This window comes from Lonchura striata, chromosome Z (assembly GCF_046129695.1).
Source record: "Lonchura striata isolate bLonStr1 chromosome Z, bLonStr1.mat, whole genome shotgun sequence".
NCBI classification, from domain to species: domain Eukaryota; kingdom Metazoa; phylum Chordata; class Aves; order Passeriformes; family Estrildidae; genus Lonchura; species Lonchura striata.
Window position 1 is genome coordinate 51,170,227 of NC_134642.1, and position 16,606 is coordinate 51,186,832.

The 16,606-nt window shown below is 47.9% G+C and overlaps 1 protein-coding gene across 17 annotated transcripts in view; it reads left to right on the forward strand.

Annotated features, from left to right (window-relative positions):
- The window catches only part of ELAVL2 (ELAV like RNA binding protein 2), a 107,144-nt gene that overhangs the window by 17,542 nt on the left and 72,996 nt on the right, over window positions 1-16,606 (forward strand). For 2 of the 17 annotated variants that reach the window (XM_021535948.2, XM_077790519.1), the window contains exon 1: window positions 10,298-10,414. The exons of 2 other annotated variants lie outside the window; for them this stretch is intronic. Coding sequence is in view for 5 of the 15 variants with exons in the window: in XM_021535947.3 (XP_021391622.1) it covers window positions 14,437-14,462 (26 nt within the window). In the remaining 10 variants the exon portion in view is untranslated. Of the gene's footprint in view, window positions 1-10,297; window positions 10,415-11,409; window positions 11,431-12,759; window positions 12,901-14,127; window positions 14,463-16,606 lie in introns of those variants that run through there. 13 more of the 17 variants (XM_021535947.3, XM_021535944.3, XM_021535941.3 and 10 more) reach the window with 11 other exon arrangements.

Below are 16,606 nucleotides of genomic sequence, written 5' to 3' on the forward strand. Positions count from 1 at the left end.
GTGTTTGCTGCGCATGGAGTTGACAGCTCCTCCCACTCCGGAGATTGTGCCACAAGGAGGCACCAACTCCCAGTCGCGGGGCCACTTTGACCGGGGTATGATGGTGACGTCTGCCCCGGTGTCTGCCATCAGGTCCAGTTTGATGGACTTTCCCTGAAGCGATAAAACAGTCTCAATCATTGGTCTGGATTTGCAAACATTTTGTGTGAGGAAGACAAAATTGTCTTCCCCGGAGTCATGTCCAGCGAAATAGTCCTGTGCTGGTGGATCGGTGAGGTCGGCCACGTCGAGGAGGTACATGGCAGCGAAGGGGAGCCCCTTGGTGATGGTGCAAGGTGGTTGATGGCAGACGACCGAGACGGTGACCTCGGACCCCGGCTGAAAACACACCACTTCAGGAACGACGGTAACACGGTCTGGTGTGAGCCTGCAATCTCCGAGTATTAACACTGTTACCTCACAATTACGGTAAGGGGGTTCCAGGAACCCAGCGGGAACTCTCACCAGGTCCTCATCCTGGAGAGTCACAGTGATGGAGCTTTTGAGGACCCGGTGAGTGTCTGAATCTAAGTTGCGGATTCTACGGAAGAGGCGGAGCCCGTCGTCGTGGCTCCGCCAACCCTCCGGAACTGTCCGCTGGGCCACCGGTCCTCCCGGATGGTGGGGAGGCCTGGGCGCTGTGAGGGGCCACTTGTTGTCCTTGCGCGGCCCCTCCCCGCGCTCCGCGATCCGTTTCCCGCCTGCTGATGGTAGGGCATCGGGTTCCTGGGTATTGGTCTTGGGGAGGGTGTGTACGAGTAGTGTGGTTGCTCCGGGGGCCAGTAGGGGCAGTTGGCTTGTATGTGGCCCATCTGGCCACACCCGAAGCACCGGATGGTGTTCATCGTCAACATCGCTTCCCCAATCCCCTTACTTACTGCAAGGGCGACAGTGGTCTCGGTGGAGGCGGCTTTCGTGCAGGCCTCCACCATCTGTGCGATGGTGGGTTCGGGGTCCTGAGGTAAAGTCCTTAATATCTTCTTTGTCTCGGCTGTCGCGTTGGTCATGGCCATCTTTCTCAGGAGCTCTTCCCTCGCTGCAGGATGGTCTATCTGCCGGTCGATGGCCTCCCTCAGCCGGTCCACGAATTTTATGAAAGATTCCTCTGGGCCCTGGGTAATAGCTGAAAAGTTCTGGAGCGGGGTTTTCCCATCGGGGATTTTTAACAGTGCCGCTCGGCCAGCCTCCTTGATGTCATCTAGGACCTCCGTGGGTAACAGTATTTGGTCCTCTGGCTGGCTGAACTCCCCCTCCCCTGCCAGGGCTTCTATGGCTTCCTCTCCCTCTCCAATTGCCTCTGCTAAATTGTGTTTTTTCAGAAGAGGCTTGAGGAGCTTTCTCCATTGAATGTCCCACAATAAAAGCTCGGTGGGAGTGAGCAGGGACTTGGCAATATATTTAACGTCATGCTGGACCAATGTATGGCCCGAGAAAGTGAGGTCCAATACATTCTTAAAGAAAGGAGAGTCTCGACCATAGTCTTTGGCAGCCTTCCTCAGTTCTTTAATCTCCACATATGGGAGTTGCTCCCAGTGTGGCCGCTGCCCCCTGGTCCTCACCACAGGTGCTGCGAACGGCCCCAGATCTCTTGCGAATTCCAAATCCCCATCTTTAATTGCCTCTGCCCTGATCCGGGCCCACCCACCTCCCGGCCTAGGTGTGGCCCGGGGGCTGTCGCTGTCCTCATCCTCATCGGAGGACGAGGCAGGACGGGCAAGGGCTCGGACCTTCCCCTTGGCCGGTGGGCTTCGGTGGCATGAAGCCCGGCAGGCCAAGATGGCCTGCTTCCGGCCAGGCCGACTTCCGGTTCCGGTGGCGTGGGAACCAGAAGAGGCATGAGGGGAGGCGTGGCCAGGCTCACCCACCGGGGTGTGGCATTCCGGCAGGGGGTTCCCTCCCACAGGGGCGTGGCTTTCCTGCAGGCCGGTCCCTCCCACCGGGGGCCCACCCAGGGGTGTGGCCATGGGGGCTGGAGGGGCGGGTCCCGACGACGTAACAATCGACGCGGTGGTAGGGGCGGGACCCGACGCAGGGGCGGCACTCGACGGAGGTGGAGCCTGAGGGGGACTGGCAGGGGCCCGAAGGGAGTGAGGAGGTGGAGAGGAGGCGCCATTTTGTCCCTCGGTGGCGGGCTGCTCGGCCATGTGGCCGGCGCCATTTTGTGAGGTGTGGTGACAGAGATCAGGAATCGAATAACATGGTTTTAAACTGGGTACAGGGGTTTGAGGGCTTTGGGGAGAGGAAAGAGTCGCACTGGGATGGCCAGTCCCAGGACGAGGAGAGGACAGAGTGGGGCGGGGAGCAGCAGGGAGACGGTGGCAGCCCTGTGCCTGGTTATGGCAGGGTCTGCTGCCCGACCCACCCTTAGGGGAAACCGAGTTAGGAGTGGGGGGGGCGGGATGAGGGTTAGGAGAACCGGGGACCCAACTCTCACCCTTTTGTTTAAATAAAGTGTAAATAGAATGAAAAAGTGGAAAAAAATGCCCCACAGAAAAATTCCCCTTTACTTGTAATGCGTATAACAGTTTCCCAATATTTCCCCAGAAAATAAGAGAAGAAAAATCATCCCTGGAGGTGTCAGGGAAGTTATCGAAAATAAGATTAACAAAAGCCTTAAGGTCCCTCTTTTTAAAAGAAATGTTACCCAAAACAAGGGAGGATTTAACGTGGAGGTAAAAATCCCGCCGGGCAGGAGACAGGCGATTGCCCATTCTCACTGCAGAAAAAAGGAAATCCCCAAAGAGACAAAGCGAGAAACGAAAAGGAAAAGAGACAGGGTCGGGTGCCAGACAGGGCACCAGGAACTCACCACAAAGAGACCGCTGTCAAAACGAAAAAGCCTCTGAGGGGGAGAGGAAGCGCCGCAGATCTCGTCCCGTTCGGAGTCTGCTCCCAAACTCGAAGTCGAACCAGTACGAGGTGTCTGCAGCCCGCGAGGTAGGCGATCTTCTTCAACGAAGAGCAGCCGCTCGTGGAACTGGCGGCGAACGGCGCTTTTCGTCCTCGGGCAGCCGGATCACAGAGCCGAGGCAGCCGAGGAGACGCTCTGCGGCTGACTCCTGAGAGGGGCCAGTCTGTTCGGGCGCCAGTTGAGGCTTCTGGGTCTCTGACCACTCTGCTTGTCAGAGAGCCGAGTCCTCGAAAGCCGGATAGCGTAATGAAATCTTCCTCTATGAAGGCGGGACGGCTCACAGGCGGCTTTATTTCCAGGAGCGTTTATTGAGGAACAGCAATTCAGGGAGCGAAGGGAAAACAACCACTCCGGGAGGGAGCTCGCTCTGAGAGCGTCGAACAGGGGGCGGAATCGGGATTATAACTGGGACAAGAGAGGGAGGGTCCAGGCATGAAGCGTTCAGTGAAGGAAGGCTTCGGGGGCAGAGTCAGGGTCGAGTGGCAGGGTTATAACCAATGAGGGTAAGGGGAAGGAGCGGCTTCAGGGAAGGAACCAATGGAGGTATAAAGAACAAAGAATTTTCTAGCACCAAGGGATGACAGACATACTGATTGATAACAGGGGAGGCGGGGAACTACACACCTGTCACCTCCCAGGGTAATTCGGGGGGACAGTTTCCCAAGTCCCCTCCCACAAAAAATAATAAAAACTAGTTATTTAGACACTTATAAGCTTGATAGTTTAAAGAAATATCTTGATGATATAAGTAACATAAGGGAAGTCCTTTTAGAAAGTGTGACTTGATTTTTGTATCTAGTAATTGCAATAAATAATTAGCAAATTCTAATTCCACATCTTTTGAAAAAATTATAACATGTAATGTATAAATGTAAAGGAATGTAAAGTTACGTGGCAAGCATGGAATACACATAGAAAATAGATAATTGCCTTTAATGTATTGCTATGAAAAAAGCATTTTATATTCCCTTCTCAAATGTGTGCTGACAGCTGTTCACTCCCCACATTTGAGCAGGAAGAAGGAAGGAAATAAACTAGTTTCATACACTTCTGAAATCCTGCCCTTATATGTTAGTGCAGAACATAATGTGTATTGTTACTGAATCATTATTGCTGGCTGGAGTCATATTCTCTTAATTGAATAAAATAAAAAATTGAAGCTGATACTTAAAATTACATGGAATATATTTAAGTACTTGCTTTACAAGGTCAAAAAAATTCCATCTACTACCTATGTTATCTGATTATCTGAAAATGAACTAATTACATATTATACAAACACTTTGGAATTTACAAGGACTTCAGTAAAATAATGGCAGCAGCTTCCACTATATTGCTTCACTGTGTTGTCAGCCAGAAATATGCTGGCATACTAAAAAGCTATATTTGAGTAAGACCTGCTTTCCACCTCAGAAAATGAAAACAGACACAGACTTATGAAAAAAGTCAAATCCATCTTTCAAGTCAATATTCCTGTAGCTTTAATACCATGAGAGGATATGCTCATTACAATTACTTTATAATCATATATCTTTTTCTTGGAGAAACTTATTGTTATGGTGGAAGTCTAATCTAACTGAATTGACAGTATTTGGGATGATTCACTGGAGAACTGAAAAAGAACTTGTTGTTCTGGGATAAAAAGGAGCATTAAAAATACTGATTGATTGTATTCTTGCTTTTCATTATCTCTGATGCAAGGTTATTTCACCTCACATTTACACGGTGTTTTCCTGGCAAAGGTATCAATTACCTCAGGCTCTGTTTATGTATTCCCCACAAATTAGAAGGCACAAGGGCAAATTGTTATAGTTATGTTTTTTGGCTTGTGAATTTCATCAAAATGACCTGCCCTTTTGTGAACTCTGAAATGCATCTCAAAAACCAAGTGATGTTCTGATTCAGGGACAGCCACTTGGCAGTAATTTGTGTGTGCTGAAACTGCACAGTGGACCTAAGTTGCTGAACAGGTTTGACCTTATCCACATGTGCCTTATGCTTTCTCACATCACACTCTAGTTTTGTTCTCTGCCACATCATTAGAAAAGCCACCAGAATTCAGGGCCAAGCAAAAAGGTGTATCTAAAAAAGTGCATGTGCCAAAGATGCTTCCCTTTTCCCCTGATTCTGCCCTTCCTCTTGGCTTTGAGAAAGCTTATTTTCTTAATATATTAAATAAATGACTCATCTTATGGGTCCTTGTAACTGATAGCTCCTGCTATCAGATATGTTTAAGTGACAGGCTAAGGCCAAGTACATGTGGTTAGATTATTAGAGGATAGAAGCAGTCTTGCCTCTGTGCCCTCCATTTAACAAGTCTGAGTGGTAAATCTCTAGGTTTCTGTTCAGGTTTAGGTTTCTCTTGGCTTAAGTACCTTGTGTTTCATTAAGAAATAGTTAATCTTGTCTTAATTTATTATTTCAAGAAGATGGAAAGGTAGCCTTAGTGACTAAAACTTAGTAACTTAATGGTTTACGGGCCTATAGAGTTACTCTGGCCCTTCAAGAACCAATCACAAGGAATTAAGTGCATGTAGCAAACCCTTAGTAAAAAATTTAAAACCACTTAGAAAATAGTGCTCTGTGACCTTAGATTATATGCTCCAGTTGTATTCCTTTTAATTGCATTTCCTACATAGCTTTAAAAAAAAAAAACAAAAAAAAAAAAAAAAAAAAAAAACCACAGAACAAAGATAAGCTGAACTCAGTTTAAAGTATTTCTGCTGGAAAATGGTGGAGCTATAATATTTTATTCTGATGCCATTAATCAAACTAAAAACACAGTTTGAAACAGGATGTTTTTTTCCTCCTATAGAATATATTAGTGTGTGTACTATGGCTCATATTTTTTCAAGTGAATTATTACAGATTCTTTTTACAGCAGACATTAATTTTTGTTTAGCTGTGCTCACAAAGACATGCTTGTATTGTCTGTTAGAGAACTGAGCTTTGTGCGCTTGACTGTATGTATTAAAAATTACAGAGCAGTTCCTTCTCCTGCAGAGGAAATAAGGATTTGAAAATAAGCTGCTGCAGTTTCAAAGTGAAAGTGTTTTGTCCTTTGTAAAGGACTTGACAGCCAAATGGATGGTTTGTTCTGGGACTCAAAGATATGTCATAACAGTAGAACAGACAAGGTACTCCCACTCCAGTTCAGGTACTGCTGGGACAGTGATTTGAGATGAGGATTTTTTAAGGTATTTTTATTAAAATATTATCAAGTAAGAGAAACCTATTTCTCTTTGCTGAAAAGATCCAAATGACAGTTTACTTCACTGGATTATCAACAACATGCTGGCTGCTGTGCCACCTGAATTTCAATTTATCAATTTACAGCACAGATAAAATAGAATAAAACTTGATCTCTGCTGCTCTTTACACTGGGCTTGTCTTATCAAGCATGAAGTTTGGCGCATTGCAAAGCTATTAGTCATTATCTGTTGTGGACCTCTTGAGCCATCTCTGTCTCTGCAGTGTGCTGATAAGACAGCTGTTTCTGTAACTGCAGTGTCTCTATGGGCTTCGGTCTTCTTTCTTGCAAACCACAGCTTTGTCACTGTGCCCTGATGCTGTCACTTTCTCTGTTTTACTGTAATTCGATCCAAGCACAAGAGAGGTTGATGGCAGCAACTGACTTGCAGGTGACACCGTCTTATTTTACAATTAGACGTGTATTTCACACTGCTGGAAATAAAAAACCTCAATAAAAGAAAATACCTCAGCCGTGGTGCAGCAGCAATCTGCCTTTCCTGGTCACAGTAGAAAACAAGTAAATATATAATAGTTTAGGTAAATAGACAACTTCTTTCAGATTTTACTTTTTTTCCCAGACAAATGTTTCACAGTTGTCTGTAGAAAATCTGAGGTGTGGTTACCTTTTGTGGAGATACCTTTTTGGAAAAAAAAAAGAAAAAAAAAAGTGAAACACCCCCCCCTTTCCTTTTCCCACCTAAATGCTAAACTCCTTTTGACAATATTTTTTATGAAAATTCAGACATTGCTCTGTAATAGAATAGAAAATTATGTAGCATCAGTTGCAGTGTTCATACTACTGCAGTTTCGTACAATGTCTGTATCTTATGACCAAAGAGAGGCTCAGAGAAGTAGGTAGAACAATCCAACACCCATACTGAAGGCCATGCAGGTATGGAAATATGTCTCAAGACTTGGTGTGAAACCCTCTTGCGTGTCACTGTTTGTGAAAGTAATGGGAACAAACATAAGTTACCCCTGGGAAAACAACCTGCAGAGTCCCGGGGGTTCAGTAACACACAGGCACAACACACACACCCATCCATATGACGGCATCCGAACATCTCGAGTCAAGAGCCATTTGTCCGGAGTGCTCGAGAGAGAGTGGCAAGCCCACACTGATATCACGTACAGTATCGAGGTGTTTTCCTGAGGGTAGGGAGGGGACATTCCCCTTCTCCGGGAGCACTCTTCCGCAGACGCGGCGGGGCTGCGCCGCTGTCCGTGGTGCTGAGGTTGTAGCCACGCGGTTCGCTGCCGTGCCAGCCCCTCCTGTGGGCAGCAGGTGCTTCTTCAGTTGCTTTATTTCTTATTTTTTCACTTTCATTTAAGAAAATATTTTAAAATAATTATAATTTTTTAAATCCCCCTCTGTGCCAGCCGGTAAACATTTTTCTTCCAGCGCAATTTGCTGCTTTTACTGCCATTCCCTGACCACTCAGTTCCAGACAGATGAATCAACAATGCCTGAACAACCAGTGCTCTTCTGTCCTCCTTCTTCTCTCCTTCCATGTCCAACGCCTATTTAATAACCCATATACATTTTAGCTAAAGGCTATGTCCAGACAGCCAGCTACTGCTAATCATAAAGACTTATTTTCAGATATATTACTTCAGCAAAGGGGAACTTCACAAGAAGGCGTTTTTCCAGGGAGAACAGAAAAATTTAGCTTTCCTTCCGACATTGCCGGAATCAAGGGCCTCTGAATACACATCAGAGATTAGAAAGACCAATGACAAGGCAATTTGCTAAAACAGCTATTTTCTGCCTAATTTCACTTTAGCACTGCGTATTGACAAACATGACAGATGTGAGAACATTATTGATAGAGATATTAAGCCTCGAAAGAAAATGCATAAAGTTTGGATTTTAAAACTGGTCACTAATTATAGTGGAAGAGTGTTCGTTTTGGGTGGAGAGTGTTGGAGGGAAGATGGAATCAGGAGTTGTGAATATCAGACCTGACAGAGAAGCTGCTGAGAGCAGAGTCCTTTAATTTCCTAAAAGTTCGGGAGGACACTCTTCTCCTAATGTTTCTAATGGCATACATTTTGCCTTTTGGCATCCACTTTAAACAGATTTTCTTTAGTTATAAAACCAGATGTGTATTGACACAGTTTTAAAATTGGGGGGTGGGGCAGGGGAGGGAAGGGCCTGACATGTTTGGGTGTCTTGAGTGAATGCATCAGACTATTTAAGAAATCATCTAAATTTTTTTCCCTTCATTTCTCTCTTTTTATACATTAACGATGTTCTAATGAACACTTTTTTTGCTTAAATATGTGAAGCAAGAAAGTAATAAATAACTAAATCTAGTAATTCTGCAGACAGAAACATTGTGCACAGTTTTTATAGATGTTTTCTACTTGGTAGAACAAACAATACTTTCAGTACTTTATTTCAGATATATATATAAATATATATAAGACTTGTTGATAAATGTTCCTATAAAATAAAGAACTTGAGCAGCTTAATTTTGGTATCATTAACAGCCTTTCAGAAACAGTTTTGCTGTATCAAAGGGTAAAATTCACCATAATTAAACAAGCCTGAGCCTCAGACACAAGCTCAGAAAATGCAGACCTTTCTGAATACTTACACTACTAAGAGTACAATTTAGACATATATCCACAAACTGTCTGTGAAAAGAGATCACTTCATGTAGGACCTTTGTATAAACAACTTTGAGAAAGTAGGCATGCCCACCCCATTCCTTATTCAGTTCCTGGAGCTAGTAGTTTGATACTTGTTCCACCAGGGAGTTATTAATCTTTTCAGAATGCTGCTGATTTAAAACGTTGGTGATACATTGTTAGAGATCAGATTGTGTGTTCTAGAAAAACATCAGATGCATTAAGCATAGAACTAATTATATAATATGTAAAATCAATCTCTGTATAACTCTGTTTTTGTCAAAGTAGTTGGATAGGGAAATCACAAGAAAGAGACGATACACAATTCCTTGTATTAATCATTTATAAACACACAGGGACAATCTAATTGAAATGCTACATCTCTCTTGAATTCACATGCCTCTATTTTTGTGCTTGCTACATGCAAATACCAGAATAGTCTAAATAAGCATTTGCTTTCTGCAGGGTGTAAGTGCTTTGCTATTGGAAATACATGACAGACACTTGTGTTACAGAAGAGGAAGCACTTCTGATTCTGAAAAGAAATTATCAAGTGCAGTGAAGGTCAAACAGTATGCAGAGTAAAAGGCATGCTTCAGAATAACATGCAGGTATTTGCTGCAGGATTGTTTCTTCCATACAACACCTCTTTTCTTTGCAAACGTTTGCTCTGCAAGACAGGAATTGTCCACCTCATGAATAAAATCTCCTTCCCTTCCTTCCGTCCAGAATGTTTGCTAGAGGTATTATTAATATATTATTATTTAATACTCGTTAATATACCCACTCCCAGAAGGGCTCGAGCAGTCCCTGGCCTGTAATAACAAGATCGGCACACCTGCGGGCAGACCTGGGTGGAGTGGGGCATAAAAAAAGAAAGGAATAAAACCAAAAAGCCGAACAAAAACAAACAGACAAATTATACAAAAACAAACAACAACAACAACAAAAAAGAGGCCGCCTTCTCAGCAGCACTTCTTGCGAAGGAATGGTGGCGCCGCCCTGGGCATGCCGTGGGCATGCAGCGCCCCGTGCCCACGTGGCTGACAGAGCAGGTGGCAGCGGCCGCGCCACCGGAGCAGCGCCCGGTGCCTCGCGGGACGCGCTGGGAGCGGCACGGGGCTACCGCAGCTCCGCGCCCGGCCCGCCCGCGCGGGCGGAGGGTGCTCCACAGGGCGCACTGCATGCGAAAGCGCAGCGCCATGCACTCTATCGGAGTGGCGGCCCGCGCAGCCAATGGGAGACCGTCGCCTCATCGGGGGCGGGGCGAGTGGGTAGCGGCCGGGCCAATGTGGGCGCGCAGCAGCGCCAGCGGCCTGCATTGCGCCGGGGTGTGGCGTCGCTACCGCGCGTGGCGCCGGGGTAGGCGTGGAGCGGCTGCCTTGCTGGAGGCGGGCGTGGACGGACGGACGCGGGACGGGACGCGGCCGCTTCTGGACGGACACACGCCCTCCGCCGCGTCCCTGCGGCCGCGCCTCCGGGCGCGGCACGCAGACGCACGGACCCCGGCGCGGTGGCGGAGAGGAGCTGGGTGGCGAGGCTGCTATAAATCTGCGGAGCAGTCCACCTCCCTGCGAGGCACGGCACGGCGCGGCGCGGCACCGCACGGCGTCGTTCCCCCCTCCCCCCCCCCCCCCCCGCACACTCCGCGATGCTGCAGTTGGCTTGGGTGGCGAGCCGTTAGGAAGTAACCGTCAGGGAGGAAGGGAGAGACAGAGACAGAGAGAGCGAGTCTTTAAAATCGCTCTTCCATCCTTCTTTTCTTTGTTCCTTCATTTCTCCCTCCCCTCGTTTTGTTCCATTGGGTTGCGAAAGGCGGGTCGTACTGTCGCTCTCCCCCTTTTGAGTTCTCCCGTTTTAATGTTTTAATTTTCCATTTTTTTTTAATTTTTGATTTTTCTCCTCTAGTGTCGGACTGTTGGGGGTGGGGGAGGGAAAGGATTTTTTAATTTTGTTTTGTTTTGGTTTTTATTTGCTTCCTTTTGTAACTGTCAGCAATATAGCTCTTGTCTATTTTCTTGAGAGGTCTATCCTTCTGCCTCTTTCTGCCTCTTACTCGTGATCGGGAGAGCTGCATTGTCACTTTTGGGGATTTTTTGGGGTTGTTTTTTTGGTTTTGTTTTTTGTGGTTTTTTTGTTTGTTTTTGTTTTGTTTTTTGGGATTTTTTTTTTTTAGCCGAGGAGTGGAAGGTAAGTTATGGCTTGAATCTTTCTATTATTGTACGTGTGCGATAGGGTCCACGCGACCCATTCCAGAGGTGCATGCCTTGTAGAATTATGCCTTGTAGAATTATGCTGATGGTCTGTTTGCTCTGTATTGATACCGTTGGTGCCGACGGCACCAAGTGAGGCTGTTCGTGGCTATGGCAGCATGCCCGCTGAGCTGAGTTGCTGAAAGTGTTTGCACCGTGGGGAGGGCAGCCGCTAAAACTGGGGGACTGCACCTCGCCCACAGAGAGCGGCGTGCGCATCCCTACCTGGGCTGGCCCAGCCGCTAAGTTCCCAGCGTGACCGCGCCCGTCCAGCTCCGGATACATTTCCTTGTGGGAAGTTTCCGAGGGGAAGGATCCGCACCGCGCTGTTGAAGGGAGACGGTATCACTTTGAGGAGATAAATTTGCATTTTCAGATTAGCCGGGATAAGGCGCTCCGCGCCTAACTGCATTTAGCCGCACGGCGTTTTTTTTTTTTTTTTTTGCTTCCTGCGGGGCTGGGAGGCGACTGCGTGGCGCGGCGCACAAAGGCGCGCGGCAGTATTGTCATCGGGTGTGGAGGGCGGGCGGTGAGCTGAGGAGAGCCGCTGAGCTTTTCCGGAGAGAAGTCTATTACCGTCGGGCGGGTAGACCCTTGTATTTTCTTGGGGATGAATAACCCGCCGCGGGAGGGGACGAGTCCCTTTGTTCCGGGTTTTGGGGCACTGTGCGGCGGTGCAGGGGCAGCCGTGGGCGGGGCGGCCCCGATCTCTGTCCGTGGTCCTACCGGGGCGACGCGGGACGTGGACACCGGTCGCCGGTGTACTCGGGGAAAGTTTCCGTCCGGCAGCCATGGCAGGGATCTCAGGGTAGCTCCGGGCAAAGGGGCGCATGGAGAGTCCCGTCCTCGGGCGCGTCCCCCGTCTTCGCGGCGGTGGGAGGTCTGGGCAGGAGGAAAAGGCGGCGATGGTAGACGCTGGCGCTGCAGATTGTGCTACTGGCAAAGACCGGTCCTGAGCACTGCCATTGTTGTTTCATTTATGCTGCTGCCAGCACGCTACACCATACCCATCTATTTCACATACGAAAATAACTAATGTGATATCTGTGTGAGCGAGGCAAATGGATAGCTAAACATCAAGTAATTTTCAAGAACCGGTAGTGAGGCGGTGTATTTTGATTAGTCGTTGGAGCGCTGAGAAGGCGGGGAACATGCACTCCCGCGGGGACGGGACCTCTCCCCTCCTGCAATGACAGCCCTTTGACCCGCAGGAGCGCAGCCGCGGTGCTCGGCAGCCGAACCTTGCGGGGGATGAAGAGAGGTCCCCTTGCTGTCGGGCGCCTCCAGGAAAAGGGACGGCGCTTTCAGAGCGCTGTCACGGAGCGCTCGCTGCCGCTGCGCTTCTCCGGGCGGGCGGCCTGGGGACTCGTTCGCCCCGCCGAGGCGTTTCCGGAGAGGAGGCACCGTGGAACCTCCGGGGCTCGACACTTTACAGGGAAAGACAACCAGTCAGGAAGCCTTAGGGAGATGGTCAAGGACTGTGGATATCTTGCCTCTGACCCTGCTGGGGATGGGGAAGGCCCTATCCTGATCAGCAGGCTCCATTGCCAGGCTCTCCCCGCCGCCCAAGGTGCTCAGCAGCAGTCACGGAGTAGGGCCCGCCCGACCTTGGCTCTGCTAAGTGCTCGCATTGCCCGGGGGCGCGGCCCTGTGGGTGCAGGCTTCTTGAGTGGCCGCCGGCAGTGTCACTCAGGCGGTGGCTGCGGGGGCGGGCTGTGCGGCCCTTTATCTGCCCGTCATCGACCAAGTCCCGTTTGTTGGCAGCAGGGCGAGTGCGGGACGGTAGGGTGGTGGGAGCGTCAGAAGCATCAGGTGAGGCGGCTGCGGGGCGCTGCGCCGCTCCCTCGAGTAGCAGACACCTTTCTCCTACTCTGCTCCCAGCCTCGGATGGCAGCAGCGGTACCCGGACTGCGCGAAATTCGCCGCTCCTGCAAGCTAGCGAGCAGACGGACTGCCGGTCCCGGGCTGCTGAAAGAAGGGCGGATCTAGGGGCTGGGAACGGAGACGGGGCTTACGGTCTTGGCAGGGGCGCGCCGGAACTCCGGTCTCGCCCTGGAGGAGGAGTGGAGGAGAGCTGGAGCGGGGCTGTAGCCCACGCGGGGAGCACGGCGGGAAGGCAGGGCGGCCTCGGCTAGGGGCCGCCAGCGCATGGCCAGGGTACCCTCGAGCCAAGGGTAAAGGTAAATCAAAGCGTGTGCGGAGACCTTCACCGTCGCCTACTTCTGTAAGTGACTGGTGGCTTTCCGCCAGTACCGGCTTGTTGCGGTCAGGGTTCCAAACACCAAGATACTGATATACTGGTGGTGTTAGATTAAAAGGGGCTTCTTGACAGTTGCGGACAGTGTTTTTTTGTTTGTTTGTTTGTTTTTCTGCGAACGGTTACTTCATCGCCTTCGCCCTGTCCCGTACTAGATGAGTTTAACTGTTTTTTGATTTAACCTTCGGGCTTTTCTGACTGTTTCCTTTGTTCCGCCCCCCACCCCCCTTCCCCCTTTTAGTGTGGTAATAATTGGGCGCTTAAACACTTGTCCCCCGGACAAAACATTGTTTAGTAAACCCTTTGTTTAATCAGTAGCATCTGTCTGAATGACTTTCATCCCACCTATTTCCCTAGCGTGGCCCTACCACTCCAACGTCATTCCCATTCTCTCCGCAAGCTGCACCCTACTTTCCGCCTTGTTCGCGTCTGCCTTTGCTCTAATCGGAGCGCTTATGTCCACCGTAGTGCATCTGCCGCCTTCTGAGCGTGCCCTCCGGCTCGGCAGAGCCGTGGGGCAGCAGAGGGCCGCGGGTGCACGGCCCGGGCTTGTGGCTGGCTGCGGAGAGGCTGCAGGACTGGCCGCCGCACCTGCGGGGCGCAAGGGAGTCGAGCCGCGCCCGCGGGTGGGGCCGGCGGGGCTACTTGGCCGGCGGCAGCGCTCCCTCCGATGGAAAAAGTGCGGCGGCTCCGGCGGAGCACCCGGGCCTGCCTGGTGCCGGCCCTCCGCGCACAGGGAGAGAGGCGGTGGGGAGGGTCCCGCCCTGCGGGTGGGCCCTGCTGGGCTGGGGAGTTCCCGCGTTGGAGCGGGGCGCCGGGAGTGGGGGGGATGTGGGAGGGTGCGTGGCTCAAATGCTTTGGTTTTTTTCGGAGGTTACGTCGCGCTGAGGAGCCAAATGTCACACCGGCGTGGCGCGTCCGAGCTTGGTCGGGCTGAGGGGTCGTCACCCGTGGTCTCTGCATTTTGCACGCAGCATTACTGTATTGCCTGCCTTTTCAGGTTGCCCTGCCCCGGAAAAAAAAAAAAAAATCCCATTCTTGCCTTGAGTGCGTGGAGAGTGAGTTGATTTTGCTTCAATTGCATAACGCTGATGATGAGAATTCGTGAAGGAGCCAGGTAGCTCGATACCCTTTAAGCTCGTTGCTCCCTCGGTAGCGTCCGCTTAAATTCCGGTGTTACTTGTGAGAATTGGTAAACTGATAGTTATTGGGGAAAAAAAATCCAGAAACCATACAAAACGCACAAGAGGATTTGTGTTTATAAAATAGTCTTTGATGGTAGTTTATTCAATTGAAGTCTCTGAGACTAAAAGGTGTTAGCCGTATTTTTGAAGTTTTGAAGACAGCCTTGGTTAATAAAGCTTAGTAGGTACTTGGGACATCAGTGTCTTGTGTTCTTAAAAGTGATTCTGGATAAAGTTGTAGCGCCCAGTGAATTGAGTATTTCAGAATGTGTTTATTTGCTTGAAAAGTTCTCGATTTTTTTTTTTGCGCTGAAAAACTTGCCATTTGACTTTGTCTTTGCTTTGATGGTAAATTTTATATTAAACTTGGGGGGCCTAGAAAGTGTTCCACTATGTGGGGACATTTGGTTGAGAAGGACAGTGGTATTAGTTTTAGCTTCAGTTTTCCTTTTTCAGTTCCATGAATTCTGAATCCTGATGTTAAATTTAGATTTTCTTATCTCTTTCCTCTGACCTTTCAGAAATGTTGTAGTAGGGATGATAGCTCTAGCACTGGACTATGAACCTCGTTTCTAGTGATTATGCATAAATAATTTTGTTTGCAAATACAAAATTGGCAATTCTATATACACAGTGTACAACAGAATATCACTTAACTGGAGAGGAACATAGTTGATTTTTTTTCCATGATATATTATTGAGCATTTGTAACTACAGACACATACTAATGACCTTGAAACTACTGAGGAATTTTATCAGATGTATTCAAATCTGACCAAGCACATCTTCAATGCCCCTTTCAAATGTATTCTGATTGTACCCACACTGATATTTCTGCTTCAGCAATAGATGTCTTTATTTTATGTCGTTTTATTCTGGTGGAGTAGTTGATCTTTTCCATATGCAGCAGAGATTTTTAATTGACTCAGTCTTTGCAGTGGATATGTATTAAATATGCTCACATTTGCATACATATCTTCCTGTTATTAGGGTAATCATGTTAGTGGAATACTTCTGCAAGTAAATTTATTGTGACTTTAGCATATTAATGTGACATTGATTTTTATTCTTTTTCCTGGATTCCTCTTAATTGCTGTTTTTTAAATGGGAGGGAAAGATTTACCCGCTGCATTTCCAAAAATTGTGAACTAGCATATTTAGGACTCAGGCGATCTTGGTTAAAAAAATAAAAGACAAGACAGAAAACCTTGCAGAGTATGTCCCGTGTTTCAAGATGACAGTATGCGAACTACAGTGACGACTCAAGCTGAATTCTATGAAAGTAATTGTAATACTAAGAAGTTTTGACAGACAAAGCTAAGCATGCTTTAGTTGGGGGCCAGGTAGGAAATAGATGACATACAAACTCGTGTTCAGCTTTCTTGTGCATTGTAAAACAAGTCAATGTCCCTGCAAATATAGACTTTACACCTAAAAACAATACAAGGATGCAAGCACAAGCTCCTGTCTTGTAACAGCAATGCAGAAATGCTGCTTTTGTAGGTAAAACTCTTTGTCTTACAACATAATGGCTTTTGATTATATTTATGGTCAGTGATGTTCTTCAAAGCAATACAGCAAATGGTGAGCTAATGGGTAAACTCAGTTTGTGATGAATATACATTTCAATATTGCTTTAATGCCATCTTCACTTCTGCTGAAATGCTTTTCTAATAGATGCTAGTGTGTGCATTTGAAAAGTGTGAGAATGTTACTTTAGTGCACAGATTTCTTTTTTCTGACAACCCCTAAATCAATTGAAAAATCATGACACTGTCCAGCAGGATTAGCTAATGGTGTTTTGGAATTTGACATCTCTAGTTCTGTTTCTGAAGGAATCTGCTACATGTTTTTTTGATCTTGCCTGTGCAAAATCTACCTAATTTGACACTCTCAGAAGGATTAGTTCTGGAGAAGCTGTCGTAAGACAATTTGTAAGTTTTAGCTACTACAGCTGGTGGACTGGATCAAGATGTTTTGTTACCTAATCCATTCTGAAAGTCATACTGAGTCTCTGGTGGCTAAATAACATGAGTAGGCTTCTTGAATCGTTCCTACGGAAGCTCAGACAAACTGC